Source organism: Cryptomeria japonica, chromosome 9 (genome assembly GCF_030272615.1).
Source record: "Cryptomeria japonica chromosome 9, Sugi_1.0, whole genome shotgun sequence".
Taxonomy (NCBI): domain Eukaryota; kingdom Viridiplantae; phylum Streptophyta; class Pinopsida; order Cupressales; family Cupressaceae; genus Cryptomeria; species Cryptomeria japonica.
This window is the reverse complement of record NC_081413.1, coordinates 700,284,851-700,303,006: the sequence shown is the minus strand read 5'-3', so window position 1 is coordinate 700,303,006 and position 18,156 is coordinate 700,284,851. Positions and strand designations below refer to the sequence as shown.

Genomic DNA, 18,156 nt, shown 5'->3' with positions numbered 1-18,156 from the left:
AAAACAGTACACAAGCAGAGTGAAGTGCATCAAACTACTACAGATTACATAACACGCCCACCTGCAAAGCTAGGCACTACTCATATTCCCAATGTCAGTCTGAATGCAGGTCTGCTGCTTAAGGGTTTCCCTCCTCAAGAAGCCTGATCTTTGTGCCTCGTGGGTCACAGCTGCTGAAACACAATGTCCAGCCCAAGAAAATAGATGATTTTTGTTTTCAAATGTCCTAAGTGTATCCTTTTTCCTCTACCCAGCACATTACATAGCTCAATCTTTCATTTCTCAGCACACTTCCATCAAAGACTTGAAATTCCTCAAATGTTCACAGTAACTAGGCAAGTTAACTGACAAATCTAGATCCTCAAACTGTGCAGTAAACAGACATCTCCACCTTAATTCTAGTCCACTACAGGCCTAATTAAAAGACCAAATGCCCTCCTTAATCCAGTCCTAACTAATTGAAAATAACTACAGTTCCAACCATGTTAATCCTATGCTGCCAGACCAATCACTAAACAATTGCTTACGGAACATTGACTTCCTACCCAATTGTTGACAGAACACTCCAGGACACTCACACGGTGCTCTGAAGTGTAGAAACAAATTGATGTCGTTCAAACTATTCCAGAATGCAGATAAACAAAATAAACTGTTCATTCAAAACCTACATCACCTTATATGGTCTGCCAGTGTCAGTCAACTGATCGCCATGATTGTCAGAAATGCAATTAATAAGCCACGAAAGTGACAATTCTAATGATAAATACTAGAGAAAGTAATTTATAGGACAAAGATTCATAGAAAATAATAGCAAGTTCAGGATGTTCGAACAGGTGCCATTTGATGCACAATCATATGCAACATGATAACATATTCTCCATTTAGGCATAAATCTTGGGCGTTCCAAATCAATGTTAAAACAATATCCCCCAAAAGTCTGAAGGAAAGTTGGGGAAGTTCTATAAATGTAATAAATGTGCAATGCTTGGCTAATTGCCATCCATTAGCACTTTTCATTTTTCAATGTACTAGTTTTATAAGGATTATAATCATCAGCAAAGAGGCAACCTGCAGGTTATCAACAAATTCTTTTGCAAAATATATAGAGCTAAATCGATTCCCTCTGTTGTACAAAGTTACAAACGTTTCAATATAAGTACACTAGATGTAGGATGAGATGGTTTAGTCTAGACCAATCTGCTAATCAAGGATTGATTTAGACATGATTGATATGTTTAGACATACCTATCTCACAATCTAGGCTTGAATTAGACATATAATATGTAGACATTAAAATTAGTTACTTAATCATTTCTCCCAAAGACCAATAACGAATGCCCTGCCCTTGTTTATAAAATTAGATACTAACTGGTGTCATTTATATCACAAATACCAATCAGGTATGCCCTGCCCTAATAGAAATGATACAAGTTAATACCTAAAATATAGAAAGAAAGAAAAGTGATTGGTAATCGAACCCACAATCAATAAATGAAAAAAGAGTTGGTGACCTGGCATAAAAGACCGAGCAATAGAAATTTCCATCTTTCAAGGAGGAGGGGCACTTCTACCATTGTTTCCATACTTATTCTCCTCCATACCTATTCTCCAACAGCATAGCAGACAAGTAAACTGTTAATCCAAAATAGAAACTGAAACCCTATTTAAAAAAAAAGTGAGGGTAGGAATAATCAAATACCTTTGAAGCCGCACGAGCAATATAGGGCGGCATCGCCAAATTCGTGTGCGAGTCAGTGCAAATGCTGATGCTAATTCTAGGACAGGTGCTAATGCTGCCATATTACTTCATTGCATACTTAAAATAAACACAATGGCTCGGGGCCGTTGAGTATTTAAAAGGTCTACAACTACAGCCATTGCCAATGGATTGTAGCTCGCTGTTTGTGTAAGACTTGCTGCAACGTCCGTGTTATAGTTAATATCTTTTTCTACACAGGATTCAGACGATCGGACAAAATATCCTATCAGGCACTCAAGTTTGACCTTGAAAGACAATTTAGAGAAAATCTGATCCCCGGAATGAGATTCCTACAGCAACAACGACCGATGGTTGAAACCCGCAAAGAAAGCCTCAAGATCAAAACACAAATAAACAGTAGTAGCAGGTCACCGTGTCGAAACCTCGGGGATGAAAAGCAGATACAGAACCGCCAAAATAGCAACTAGTAGAAATCAGAGGCAATAAATCTGCACAGAAAACAGCTCAGATCACTTTCCGATGAACAAACAGCTCGGCTCCACGGAATCGGACACAAATCGACATAAGATATTTGTCAGCAACACATTTAAGTCGAGACCCGCCAGATTTGGGTAAAGTCTCTATATCTCTAAACCAGTAATTAGCACCAATACATGGCTAAACTTATCTCAGACATATAAATAAACAAGTTTATGGCTCAAAGTGAGTCAAATATCTTACACTGGAGCTCAAATGACGCGGAACAACAAGATCCGGAAGCCGGCTTCGTTGAATTTCAAAAGCCGGCAAAGAGGAAGAAAATACAAACTATTTAGTGCAAGTAAAATAACCATCACATCTATTACAACGAATGAAAACCTCGGCAGCAGGTCGACGGTCTCGCTGAAATAGTTATCAACGTAATATCAGAATTCAAGCCAAGTTCGAATCTCTTTCGTTGTATCGAGGAAAGATTGAAAACGATATAGAAAAAATTCTCAGCTGCAAAAAGTCATAATTTCTACCGAGGGGGTATTTATAAGCTGCCTTTTATTATTATTATTAATTGTTTTCTGGAAAGTACTTTTATTGGTTGTAAAAGGAAGACTTTTCTTGGTATGTTCGAAAACACATCGAGTCCTTTTTGATATTTGAGATGTCATGGAGGAAACAATGGATTTGACCATGATTTTGTAGAGTTTGAATCAAGATTGCTGAGAATATTACCTAACAAACAACTATAATATTAAAGAGAAGTGTTGACTAGGTCAAATTATGATGGGTTGTAGCTATTCTGGTTCCACAAAAAAGTATTGTAGTATACTGATAATTTTTGTGTTATATTATAGTAGCGTTTGTCGAATGGATAGCGCGGTTTTCGGACCATATTAGGCACCACCACGTGGAATGGTGAGGATATGAGAAAATTAATAAAATTTCCATTTTTTGTTCTTTTGCTCTTTCACTTGCTCTTTTGTTCTAATGATGGATCATGGTATTTGATCAAGAACATTGGCAACAAAAGCAAATCATTATGGACTATGAAAAATTTATTATTATTTATATTAAAAATTGAAGGAAATTATATTTTTTTAAATCTATGTAAAATAGTCTATCATGGAGAAAGTAAGAGAAAGTAATCTTTATCTAGGCTCTTTTTCTTAAGAAATCACGATAAGCAAATCCCATAAAACTAAAATGAAGAATCTATCTTCCAAACAATTAGCAAACTAATAAAAATGAAAAAAATTAACTATTTTTAAGAAATCATGATAAGCAAATCCCATAAAACTAAAATGAAGAATCTATCTTCCAAACAATTAGCAAACTAATAAAAATGAAAAAAATTAACTATTTTTAAAAACAATGCTTTAGTTTGCACTTTTTACTTTAAATACTTTCATTTTTTTTGAAAAAGTAGTTTGTTTGCATCAAAATTATTGTTTGTTTTTCTTACACAAATAAGAAAGCCCATTGTCATTGTAGAGTTACACCTATAGGCTTAACTAGTCTATATAGAGCCATGTGTTCATAAAATGGTTCAAAACAATATTGTATCTTTAATAAAAGCATTAAAAGGCTAGTCTATTTTTATTTATCACTATTACATTCTTGTCAAATTTAAAATTAAATACCATTAGTTTATTTTTTGAATTGATATATTAATTTATTAATTTATATTTCATCATCTAACCAACTATTAAATGTTTTTAACAAAGATTTCTATATATACTAGTATGGATATCTTAAGTGCATCTACCTAAAGAAATGTGAGAGATATCAATTGGAACTATTTTATTTATCTCAAAATTATTTTATTTTACTTTAAATTATATTTACTACATACAAAACATTTGAGTTTAATTGTATCTACATTAATGCTATGAGATTTCTACAATCCATACTATAATCTTATTTTTTTATGGATTCGATTGTGTATGCAATTTGTTATCATCAACGTTTCGAATCACACTCTGTGATTCATCATCAGGATGAAAAAGAATTCCAAGGAGATGAAAAATAGTGATGAAAAAGAAATGTGAGAGATGTCAATTGGAACTATTTTTCATCTCCTTGGAATTCTTTTTCATCATAATGATGAATCAGGGAGTGTGATTGATGCAGAGCCCTCCTTGTATCTTGTCAAACACTTTAGGATGTATGACACTAACCCCTCAAAACACCAATAGGATCCTACAAAGCAAGGCTCTACAATCTTAGCTCCAACTTCTCATTTCACTCCAAGATTCATACTACTCAAATTGGGTAACTTGCTTCATTATGCATCATGAAGCCTCCTAAGGTTCTTGACCTTCACAACACCTATTTTGGATCATACAATACTCACATGGACCAGACCAAACACTGGTTTCAAGGATTTAACCCAATTCCCTATGACACCTTCACAATTAGGCCTATTTGCTTGTAGCCCTTGGAGACGGGTAATGGGACCTTAAGTCCAAACTTTTCCAAACACCCTAGAAAAAAAATCACTGATTCAGATACCCTTTATGGTCTTACACAATCCCCCAAAAGGAGAAGTCAAGATCTGACAAGGAAAGGTCTGAACCCGGTGATGACCAACTGTCTTAAAGGGCTAATTAGGCCTCTATTTGTGAAGCAACTAGATCAAAATGGACACACCTTACAACCAAAACCCCATGAGTATGTGGGGAACCATAAACCATTATATATTCCAGGGTTACACGCCTGGAATCATCACCAATTGTCTTCTAGGGTAACTATTGCAGTCTAAGGGCTGGGTAGCCACATAGAGATGTCTACCTGGGGCCTGGTCATTTACACACATCTCCCTTGCTCCTCCTAAAAAATGCTTTTGGAATTATAGATTACATATGCCACATTTGCATTCCACCCACTGCCATGAAATTTAGATGGACAGGTTGCAAGTTATGGCCATGGAAAGGCAAAACCCTAGGTAAACCTTGGTTTTCCGGGTACCTATAGCAAAACTTGGATATCTGGAGCAAAACAAATGATCAAGACCAAATCATTGGTAACTCACTGCACTAACAAAATCACAACATTGGGGTTGGTCCCAGTCCGTACAACTCTATACCCCGTGCCAAAACTTCACATTTGCAAGAAATACTCAAAATTTCTTATTGTTTGCAATCATAAAATCTTTCTCCGTACAATCTAACCTTGGGAATTGTGTCCTCAAGGTGTTTATACCCCTCTAAAACTTCTCTCAACCAAAAACAAGAGGTTAGAAACATTGGAGGAGTTAGACCAACAAGAATTCAAAAATTTGCACAAAAGTTACTCATGACAACTTTTGACAAAGTTGTCAAAAATGTCATTTCTTGCACCCAAATGAATTGGGTCAAGACTAACACCTCTAAACACCCTAGAATCACATAAAAAAACTCAAACCACTAGAACAAACATATCCTAAGCATACTTAGTCCCCTTTTGTCCAAAAGTCCTAATTGGCTTATCAAGATGTCAAAATAGGAGTTTGGCTCACAAGATGAGGTCCTTTATTACAAACACAAAATGCATGATTGAAACATAAGAAAAACATCCTAAGACATGTTTAATGTCTTATCCTTCCTCCTCTGAGCCTGAATAATCATGTTGAAGGGGTGCCCCTGCACCATACTCCTGGAAGAAGAAATCTCAAGTCCACTTGAGATGAGAGTCTGCAGGTCTGAACCATGGTTTTTGATTTGTTGTTCTGTCATCCAGACTGCTTCAGAATCTGGTTGTCCCTGCCAGGCCACCAAATACTCCATATATACTTTGTTCCTTTTCCTCTTTGCAACCTTGGTGTCCAAAACTTTACGCAACTTTGGTGGTTCATGTTTGGGAATGTCATCATCTGCTACAACCTGAATTGTTTCTTCTCCTGCATCAACACTACATTTGTAAAGAGTTAAATCACATACATTAAAAATGGGTGACAAACCAAGATCAGGTGGGAGTTGGAGTTCATAAGCATTTTGTCCATATTTTCTCAAGATTTGACAGGGTCCAATCTTTCTCCAATCTTTCTCTGCATAAGATTTGTATATTTGCCTTTTGGAAGCCTTTCCTTCTTCAAGTGAACCCACATCAATTCTCCCACATCAAATTGGACATCCCTCTTCTTCTTATCAGCATGAGCCTTATAACTTTTTGCAGATTATTGAAGGTGAGATTTAACTTGGTCATGTATCTCCTTTATGGCGGTGGCAAAGGTTTCTCCATTTGCACTAATGGCTTCTCCTTGAGGTAGTTCCCTTAACTCCAACACACCCCTTGGGTGGATGCCATACACAACCTAGAAAGGTGACTTACCAGTGCTTCTATTTACTGTATCATTATAAGAGAATTCTGCCTGAGACTGTATGCTATCCCACTTCTCTCCATATTGCCTAGTCAAACATCTTAATAGATTTCCCAATGATCTATTTACAACTTCAGTTTGGCCATCTGTTTGGGGATGGAAGGTTGAGGAGAAGGATATATTTGTGCCAAGCTTCTTCCAAAGAGTCCTCCAGAAGTGTCCAATAAATTTCACATACCTATCAGAGACTATGGTCAAAGGCAAACTATGTATTTGAACAGTTTCTTTGAAAAATAAATCTACAACATAAGAAGCATCACAGGTGGTTTTACATGGCAAGAAATGTGTCATTTTGCTAAACCTATCCACCACTACAAAAACACTATCATAACCTTTTCTTGTCCTAGGCAATCCTAAAACAAAATCCATACTTATACTTTCCCATGGTCTTGAAGGAATGGGTAAAGGTCGGTATAAGCTTGCATTGGTGGACTTCCCCTTTTCTTTTTGGCATATCACACATGTCTCCACAAATCTTCTGACATATTTCTGCAATTTGGACCAAAAGTAGTGCCTCTTCACCAAGTCCAGTGTCTTGTCAAGGCCAAAATGGCCTGCCATTGCTCCACAGTGCTTCTCCCTGATTATGTTTAGTCTCATAGAGCACTTGGGTATGCACAACTGTGCACCCTTAAACAACAATCCATCTTGTATCATAAATTCAAAGAAATCAACATGAAACCGCTCATCAAAAGATGCACATACCTTGTAGATTTCTCCAAAGTCTTCATCATCCTCATACATGGCCTTCAAGGAGTCTATTCCAACACTCTCCAACTGGATCTGATTTGTGGTTAATACTCTTCTGCTCAAAGCATCTGCCACCTTATTCTTGACCCCTTTCTTATGCTTAAGAGTGAAAGTGAAGGCTTGTAGGGTCTCTACCCACTTCATATGCTTATGGTTCAACTTTTCTTGGCTATTTATGAAACTGAGGACCTGATTGTCTGTGAAGACTATGAACTCCTTTGGTAGCAAGTAGTGTCTCCACTTTTTCAAGGATTGCACTAGAGCATACATCTCTAGGTCATAGGATGAGTACCTCCTCTTTGCCTCATTTAATTTCTCACTGAAGAAGTCAATGGGCCTTCCTTCCTGACTAAGTACTGCCCCAATAGCCATGTGATTGGCATCACATTCCACTTGGAAGATTTTGTTGAAATCAAGTAGGGCAAGGACCGACTGCTCTGCAACTTTCTTCTTCAATGTTTCAAAGGAGTTATATGCCTCTTTAGTCCAACTGAACCTGCAATTTTGTCCTCCCTTTATGGTGTCAATCATTGGAGCACAAATATGGCTAAATCCCCTTATAAATTTCCTATAGAATGTGGCTAAACCATAGAATCTTCTAACATCATTCATTGTTCTAGGTGTAGGCCAAGACAATATAGCACTCACCTTTTCTTGATCCATTTTCAACTCACCATATGAGATTACAAATCCCAAGTAGATGATCTCTTCCTGCATAAACAAACACTTTTCCAAATTGATCATTGATTTCTCTTCATTCAATCTCCTTAGGACCAGGTCTACATGTTTTAGGTGCTCTTCTTTGGTTTGAATCAAAATTAGAATGTCATCTAGGTAGACTATGACAAACTTTCATATGAAATCCCTCAAAACTTCATTCATTAACCTCATAAAGGTACTTGGTGCATTAGATAAGCCAAAGGGCATGACCTTCCACTCATACAACCCCTTATTTGTTTTAAATGCAGTCTTCCACTCATCTCCCGACCTAATCCTAATCTAATGGTAGCCACTTTTCAAGTCAATTTTTGAAAAATATCTAGCACCCCCCAAGCAATCTAACAAGTCCTCAATCCTAGGCATTGGAAATATATACCTTATAGTAATTTTCTTGATAGCCCTTGAGTCTGTGCAAATTCTCCAAGTGCCTTCTTTTTTGGGTGCTAAGACTGCAGGGACTGCACATGGGCTCAAACTTTTGCCAATCAGTCTGGACTCCAACAGTTCTTCCATCTGTTTTGCCATCTCAACATTCTGATCTGGGGTGAGCTTGTCTACTACTTTGTTAGGCAGGGTGGATCCAGGTATAAGGTCTATGCAATGATTTATATCCCTCATAGGAGGTAGTGTCCTTGGCATGCCATCATAGATGACACCTTTGTACTTGTTTAGTAACTGTTGCACTGCAGAGTCAACCAACCTCAATTTGTCTCCTTTCTTTTCTTCAGACTTCTCCACCTTTGTCACTTTGGGACTGGGAATAAGAGCATAACAAATAATGCCTTCTTCTACTATCTTCTTCATGAATTGCTTTCCTCCTACCACCAACACCTTGGCCTCCTTTGCTTTTGTTTCCTCCTCTTTCTCCATCAAAGGTAACAACTCTATCACCTTACCATCTTTAGTGATTGAATATGTGTTCCTAGCACCATCATGTTGTGCCTTCAAATCAAATTGCCATGGTCTCCCAAATAGGAGATGGCAATCATCCATCTTTGCAATGTCAAACAACAACCTATCCTTATAGGCTCCAATTTGGAATTCTACCCAACCCTGCTCTTCCACAACAACTTGCTGACCTTGGGTGAGCCATGAGACCTTGTAGGGGCAAGGGTGAGGTAGTATTCTCAATTTTAGCTTCTCCACCATTTCTAGAGACACAAAGTTTTCAGTTGATCCAGAATCTATTAGAACCTTGCATACCTTTCCACCCGCTTTGCAAGTGGTCTTGAATAGAGACTTTCTCTGTGGGGGTTCTTTGTCAGCCATCTTCATGGTAGTTACTGCTCTTTTGATCATCAAAGCTTGACCTCTTTCAGGGTAACCATAGCTATCAGGGGTATTGACACTCTGGTATGTTTGCACTTACCACACTTTGGCAATCAAATTCTTGGACCAAGTTACTTCTTCTTTCCACCATGGAACTAGTAGGCTTGTCAGGACACCTATTGGCCATGTGCCCTTCTTGATTGCAGTTATTGCATCTGATTGGACCTCTACCTTGAGATCTTCCCCTAAATGGTGGTCTTCTTCCTCTGAAGTTACCCCTCTGATTGTATCCTCCATTGTTATTGTGACTACTTTCTCCTTTAGTGCCTTCTTGATTTGTTTCACCTTGGTTTCCAAAACCATTTCCCTTACCTCTGAAAAAACTTCTTCCCCCTCTCTATTGTCTTCCTCTTCCTTTATTGTTTAGATCTTGTCTCTTGATTTTCTCTTCCACCTTGATGGAAAGTTGATGGCATTTACCAACTGTATCCGGGCTAAGGAGGTTTAGTTCTTCTTGGATGTTGTACCATATCAGCCTAGAACTAATGCAAGGGAAGACTTCTTCACTCGGCAAAATAATGCACCTTTGATTGCTCTTACTCAACAAATGCAAATGTTACAAAGACAAATGCAAGACATGCAACAAGGTACAACAGTACGATACTCCTTAATTGAAATTTGTCCTTATCCGTTTGACAGGAGATTGAACATGGTACCTTTTCCTCCAAACTCAGACGTTTCCAAATTTGACAAATATGATGGGAAAAGTGATCCCCGTGATCATGTTCAAGAATTTTGCACAATGAGTCTTGAATTCGCTCATGATGATACCTATTTGATGAGGTTATTCCCAAGAAGCTTGGGCAGACAAACAATGGAATGGTTATCCAAAATCACACCTCCTGTCAGATCATTCGATGAACTAGTCAACAAATTCATAACTCAATATTCCTATAACATTCAGCATGCTATCACCATGCTAGATGTCTGTAATACCAAACAAAAAAATGATGAAACATTCATGGTATTCCTTCAACGTTGGCGGTGTATGGTTTCAAGATATCCCCGTGATGTACCCGAAAAAGAAAAGATGGAAATTTTCATCGACAACTTGAATAGTGAGATGGGTTAAACTCAAACTCCAATGCATACCATATTTTGCTAAATTGATTGAGAATGACATCCAAGTAGAAGAAGCATGTGTCGAAAAGGGAACGTTGAAATTTTTCAAAGAAGGAACAAGTTCATCCAATTACAACAACCAAAACAACAACAACTTGGACAAATCCAGATTCTAGACCAAAAACAAAAACAATGGGAATGAAGGAGGAAGTGAATCAAATGATCCAAAATCAAAGCAGCCTGTGCTCGCATTATCAAGTAATCCTCAAGCTACAAAGAATCCCAAAGGTGCTAACCCAGGCACTGACACTTATGCACCGGATACCAATCAAAATCAACTCAACACAAACAACACCACCAATACCCAAAACAATAACACCAATAGGGGACCTAATCCAAACTCACAAGGTAATGCAAACAACTTTCTGAAACACATTTATACACCACTAGGGCAATCACTGGAGTCAGCATTCAGAGAACTCCTAGCAAACAAAATTATATCTTTACCAACAATCAACAACTTTGAACCGCAAATCAAACGACCCTGGTGGAATGACTCACACTTTTGTGATTTTCATCGCAACAAAGGTCATCAAACAAATGATTACATGAGGCTGAAAAACATTGTTCAAGACATGATTGATAGAGGTGATTTAACGGTCTATGGCCTCAAGACAAATGGTGACCACGTGGCTTTCAAAAATCCTCTTCCAAACTACAACAAGGATGGAGCTTCAACCTCAAATGATACACGTGGAGCTCGTATCAATCACATATACAATAACACCATTAATCACATATCGACTGAGGACAATCAAGTCAATGTTATCACAATCAAAGATAGGCGTGAACATGAATCTGTCAACGTAACAACCAGAGCTCAAAAATATGTCTTGAAGGGACATATGTCCACAGCAAACACCATACCCAAAATTCAATATGATCTAGTCAGTCAACTACGCAAAACTCTTGCTCAAATATCTATACTGGAATTGTTAAAACTTTCGCCAAAACACAAAGACATATTGGAACAAGCCTTATTGGAAACAAATGTACCGCAAGATCTGGATGCTGACAAATTCCAAGCCATGGTGGCTAATATGACAGGACCACAAACCTCACTTTTTTTGAGCATGATAATATCTCATTGAGCCATCCACACAATACTCCACTCCATATTGAAGTCATGGTCTATAAACATCGAGTTAAATGAGTATTAATAGATGGAGGAGCTGGACTTAATATTTGTACCTTAACTTATCCATGCATTAGGCTTCTTTGAGGAGTCTATTGATCCATGCAAAAAGATCGCTATAAAGGCATATGATGATGAAGAAAGATCATCCAAAGGAACAGTGGTGTTGCCAATTCAAGTAGGACCAATATGAAAGGATACTGTGTGTCAGGTCTTAGACATAGACCTCACATACGATGTCTTATTAGGTCGACCTTGGATACATGAAATGCAAGCGATGCCCTCCACTTATCACCAGTGTGTTAAATTCCCCTACGATGGGCAGGAGGTTTCTATATCAGCTAATCATAATCCATTTCAGCATTGTAATGCTATGGGGGCAGCCCAAGACAGCTTAGTTCCACATAATAGAGAGAAACAAAATTCCTCAGCACCAAATCTTCAACAAGAAAAGTCTAAATCATTATCTATGGATTTCAAGCAGAAAATGAAAATCGAAGAACAAGGCATGGGAGAATACTCTTTGGAACCCATGTGTTTGGCCAACTTACCAACATCACCTAGATCTCATGGATTACTTACAACATCAACACATCAAGAAACTCAGCCCATCACCAAGTTTGATGGTACATTCATCCAACTCGGCACTCTGGCATATGAATCCGAAGAAAAGGACATCCTTAGTTGGTTATACAAAGATGAGGAAGAAGACAGAGCAGCTATTGTGGAAGTAGCTACACCCACACACCTGTATGGAAAAGGTTACTTAATCATGCAACAAATGGGATACAATAGCAAAGGACCTATTGGTAAGCGTCAGGAAGGCATCACAGAACCATTGGATCCTCCTTCACAATTCAGTAAATAAAAAAAGGGACTGGGCTTTGAACTCACTCTACTACCAAAGAGGACACCACACAAATATCAAAAACCTCAGTGGAAAGCAAAGAAGACTCCTAACAAGAGGCATTATTTGAGTCAGCTGAAACAATACGTAAGGAACGTGAACATCAATAACAAAAGCAATGTCAAAAGCAACCTATCAATCAAAAGAAGGAAGCATATACTGCAAAAGCACATCATATTCAAGAACCAATATCCAACAAAGAAGAATCACCTCCAGATTACATCATTCCTCCCCGAGGAGATACTGTATATGAACAAATGCAAAGAGTGGAAGCAGGATCTGACACAGAATCAGAGAAAACTATCAAACTTGTCTCAATTATCAAAGACTTGTTCTCACCCTACAACATACCAGTTCATAGCACTGCTAGAATCTAGGATAATACCTCTGAGATTGATTCCAATGAATATGAATGGGGCAGCTGTTCTAATGTTACTGAAGATATTTGTGCCAATAACAGTAATACACCCATCTCTCAAGAAGAACGCGGCACAAAATCTAGACCACTTGAATTTGGTCCATAAAATATCTATGACGCCACAAAAAAAGAGCAGCAACATTATACGCAAGTCTATACGAAAGATGATACCATCGAAGACCTCGATGAAATCCTTAACTTCTTTAACACCCCGACCAATCATGATGATACTTCCATCCTGACACTCACAACACTCGAACTTGATCCACCTAATGACTCCTTACCACTTGTCTTTCTTGACCTCATAGACTGGGACGAACCTGAAACTCATGATATACCAATTTTCCCAAATGATGAATCCATTATCCATTACTTATGTACCGTTAACCCAGAGACAGACTCTACCAGTGAACAAAGTAATGATGTCTGCAACCAGGGGAGTGCCAAGTCTCTCAGTCACAAAAATGAGCAAACTAAAAGATCTACTACTGAAAACTAGTCAATGGCAGCAATAGATTACACAAACGTAAAAATAAAGGACGCATCTGAAGGTGAAAACCTTTTTAAAGCACCTAAGGATGGGAGACTTGACACTCTTCCTGAGCATTATCATGAGCGATCACCCATATTGATTGAGCCCACTCAATCAATCAACATTGGTACTACAGAAGCAGCCAAAACTATACACCTTGCAGAATCTCTAACAAAAGAAGAAAGATCATAATTTATCAAATTTTTTAAAGAAAAGAAAATCGACTTCGCTTGGTCATATGCAGATATGCCAAGGATTGATCCACAATTGATCATGCATCACCTATCCATTACTCCAGGAGCTAAGCCAGTCAAGCAAAAACTGCGAAAGATGAATCCACATGTGGCACTCATGGTTAAAGCTGAATTGAAGAAACTATTAGACGTCGAATTTATTCGACCTATCGACTATGCTGAATGGATTTCCAACATTGTACTAGTATCAAATCCAGATGGTAGTATCAGAATCTGCATTGATTTTAGAGATGTCAACAAAGCCTGTCCAAAGGACGACTTTCCTTTGCCCAGTATCGACATAATTGTAGACCTCACAGCAGGCCATGCAATGCTATCACTAATGGATGGTTTTTCAAGCTATAATCAAATAAAGATAGCCCCAGAGGATCAAGATAGAACAACATTTACCTGTCCGTGGGGAACGTACTATTGGAATGTCATGCCTTTTGGCTTAAAGAATGCAGGAGCCACTTATCAATGAGCAATGACAACAATCTTTCATGACATGATGCATACCTTCATGGAAGACTATGTAGATGATTTACTAGCTAAATCCTTCACCAAAGCAGAACATCTAAGCATCTTAGAAAAGATTTTTGATAGATTGGAGAAATTCCAAGTCAAGCTCAACCCTAAGAAGTGTGTTTTCGAGGTTACATCAGGCAAATTACTAGGCTACATAGTTTCAACTAAAGGTATTGAAGTGGATCCAGCAAAGGTACAAGTCATTATGGAGATGCCACCACCCAAGAACATCAGTCAGCTTAGATCTCTACAAGGACGACTCCAATCAATCAGGCGATTCATCGCTCAACTAGCAGATAAAAGTCTTCCATTCAATCATTTGCTACATAAAAACGTACCGATCAGATGGTAAGCCAAATGTGTCGAATCCTTTTATCAAATCAAGCAGTATCTAATGAACCCACTAGTTCTAGTATAACAAATAGCAGGGAAGCCACTCGTCCTCTACATTTCAACAACATACATATCACAAGGGGCATTGTTAGCACAAGAAGATCAACAGGGCAAAGAGCGAGCTATCTATTATATCAGTAGGACATTGAACGGATATGAACTCAATTACACATTCATTAGGAAAGCTTGTTTAACAGTGGTATTTGCCTCTCAAAAATTTTGACACTACGTGCTAGCTCACACAATTAAGCTAGTTACAAAATTTGATCCTCTTGAATATTTACTCAGCAAAGCAAACCTTATAGGTAGATTGGCTAAGTGGGTCATGATTCTCAGTGAATTTGATATCCACTACACAGAGCGAACAGCTATCAAAGGACAAGCAATTGCAGATCAACTGGCAGAAGCACCACTACCAGGAAAACAAACTATGGAGATCGAATTTCCAAACCGAAACGTTCTTGCTATCTCCACCAAACAATGGACCTTATATTTTGATGGATCCTACATGCAACATGGCTCAGGTGTTGGCATTCTGTTCATCACTCCTGAAGGACACACTATACCACGATCATATAGGCTTATGTTTCCATGCACCAATAACATTGCTGAATATGAGGCATTGGTCATGGGCATCAAAATGGTCGTAGAATGGAGGATCACATAATTAAAAGTCTACGGAGATTCACAACTAGTCATCAATCAAATCAACAATGACTATCAAACAAAGGACGACAAGCTACTACCATAAAAGCAAATGGTGGATGATTTTAAACAATATTTTGTATGCATCACCTTCGAGCAAATACCAAGGTTGGATAACAGAGCAGCTGATGCCATGGCTACTATCACTTCACAACAACAAATTCCAAAGCAACAGAATCGTTACGAATTTCTGGTAGAGCAACTGTTCTCCCCAGCCTATGACCATTTGGAATCCCATGTTATCTATACCTTGACCAGTTCTGACTCTCCGTTATATGGACCAATCTACGACTATCTTAAGAACAATATTCTACCCATTGACCTGTCCCGAAACCAAAAATGCAACTTTACCTGACAAGCCGCCCGTTATACTCTTACTGCTGATACTTTGTACCGTCGAGGCCTAGATGGTACTCTTCTTCGTTGTCTTGATCGTAATGAATTTGACTCTGCTTTACATGAGCTTCACAAAGGTATCTGTGGCACGCATTCAAGTGGTACTACTCTTGCTAAAAAGCTTCTAAGAATGGGATATTACTGGCTAACAATGGAAAAAGACTCTTATTATTTTGTGAAGAAGTGTCCTAAATGCCAAATCCATGGCAATCTTATACATGCACCAGCACAGGAACTGCAGCCATTCACAACATCATGACCCTTTTGCCAGTGGGGACTAGACTTGGTTGACAAAATTCATCCTTCATCTTCAAATGGACACAAGTTCATTATAACTGCAACAAAATACTTTACCAAATGGATTGAAGCAGTCCCCATGACCACAATGACTGGGAAACAAATTGCCTCTTTTATCCTTAATTATCTGATCTGAAAATATGGCATTCCAAGTTCCATCATCACAGATAATGGACGACCTTTCAAGAACCAAGATGTGCGAGAACTATGTAAAAAATTCAAAATCCAACACTATTTTTCTACACCTTGCTACCTGCAGGGAAATGGTCAAGCAGAAGCATCCAACAAGACAATATTAAAAATCCTAAAGAAAACAATGAATAATGTAGACAAAGATTGGCATGTACAACTCAATCCAGCACTTTGGGCATACAGAACTAGAATCAGCACACCAACAGGAGCTACACCATATTCATTGGTATATGGATCCGAAGCAATTTTACCCTCAGAGGTAGAAATTCCATCTCTCAGAGTCTCTCTAAAAGGCCTAATTCCAGATGAAGAGTATCGAGTTAACCAACTGCAAGAGCTCGAGCTTCTAGATGAAAGACGTCAACGTGCCTACACTCATCTCAAAGCAAATCAGCAACATATGTGCAGGAGGTACAAGCACAAAGTCATTCCCAGAATTTTTAAAATTGGTGACCTAGTACTCAAGGAAAATCCTAGGAATCAGCAGGATCGGGAAAGGAAAGGCAAATTTGAACCTAATTGGTTAGGTCCCTATGTCATCATATCAGCCTATGGATTAGGCGCCTATCAGCTAACAACTTTAGAAGGAGATGTGCTTGACGAACCCACTAACAACATCCATCTGAAGAAATACTACACTTGAGTAATCTAATGCACAAAAAAAATTAAAAATAAATAAATTAATTAATTAAAAAAATAAAAAAAATAAAAAAAAATCAAGAAAAAGGTAAATAAAAAGGTACAATAAAAACAACTGGTGAAAACCTGGCAATAGGTGCTATTGTGAGAGGATAGCTCCTCTATCTATATCCATACCATTATATCCACAATAAAGCACTATCGACCATCGCCCGACATTTTTATCACAATATCCATCCAGGACATACTTAGCGTAGTCACTATCTTGGTTTATCCGCATATCCTTTCACCGCATCTCACCATGGCTTGGTAATCACTGTACGATCCACATTTAGAAGCACACTTGACTAGGGGCAGTATAAACTTACAACACATTCAAGCCGTCAAAACTTGTCGCAAACTTGGAACAACATATCCAACAAACAACACTCGCACAATCGCAAACGCAAAACATTGATCGCTTAACAAGATTCACAAATATGATGGATGATTTTCTGAAGTATCAAATGTTGCATCTTGCATAAAGTTTTGACTATTTTTGCACTTAAACTTTTTGAACTGTTGGATCCTCTAAATTTTCCTCAACAAAGCTTCAAAGCTAGAGAACGTCATGGGGACTCCAATATTTTCTTAGTTTTCTGTCTATGAGGCAATCATCTGTACGGTGTAAATACTTGTCTCGAGACATGATTCACAACATATCACTGAAGACATGATTCCACTTTACGCATACAAATGATTTAATCTTGTTTGTTTCTATGCAATCCACACTCAGGTCATCCTGGTTCAATTATACCTTGACGCTTGTGCTATCTTGCAAAATCAATAATCATGTAAATTTTTCTCAGGTCATTATGGTTCAATTATACCATTATGCTTGTATAAATTTTCAACATATCCCAAATTTAATCAATGCTCAATGATGATACATACAAAGAAAGCAAACAAACATGTGGCTATACAGGGATGACAAGTAAAGAATGAGGATGCTCAAACTCAATTAGTTGCATATCATTTTACAAATTAGTTGCATATCATTTTACAAATTAGTTGCATATCATTTCACAATTAGTTGCATATCAAATCAATTAGTTGCCTATCATTTTAAAACTGACATCAGTCTCACAGTATATCATTATCATACATGTCATTTTCAAGATACATCTCACATCATATCATTATCATACATCTCATTTTCAAGATACATCTCACATCATATCATTATCATACATCTCATTTTCAAGATACATCTCACAACATATCATTATCATACATCTCATTTTCAAGATACACATCACAACATCATGCA

The 18,156-nt window shown here is 37.8% G+C and overlaps 1 protein-coding gene across 3 annotated transcripts in view; it reads right to left on the bottom strand.

Moving 5' to 3' along the window:
• LOC131073936 (phosphatidylinositol:ceramide inositolphosphotransferase 1) overlaps positions 1 to 2,718 on the bottom strand; it is a 32,959-nt gene extending 30,241 nt beyond the window's left edge. The window contains exons 1-4 of one of the 3 annotated variants that reach the window (XM_058010458.2): positions 2,441 to 2,718; positions 2,143 to 2,208; positions 1,700 to 2,049; positions 1,512 to 1,601 (exon numbers count right to left, since the gene is read on the bottom strand). In XM_058010458.2, coding sequence (XP_057866441.1) covers positions 1,512 to 1,601; positions 1,700 to 1,732 — 123 coding nt within the window. In that variant the 5' untranslated portion in view covers positions 1,733 to 2,049; positions 2,143 to 2,208; positions 2,441 to 2,718. The other 2 variants (XM_059210891.1, XM_059210892.1) reach the window with 2 other exon arrangements.
• Positions 2,719 to 18,156: the final 15,438 nt, after the last annotated feature.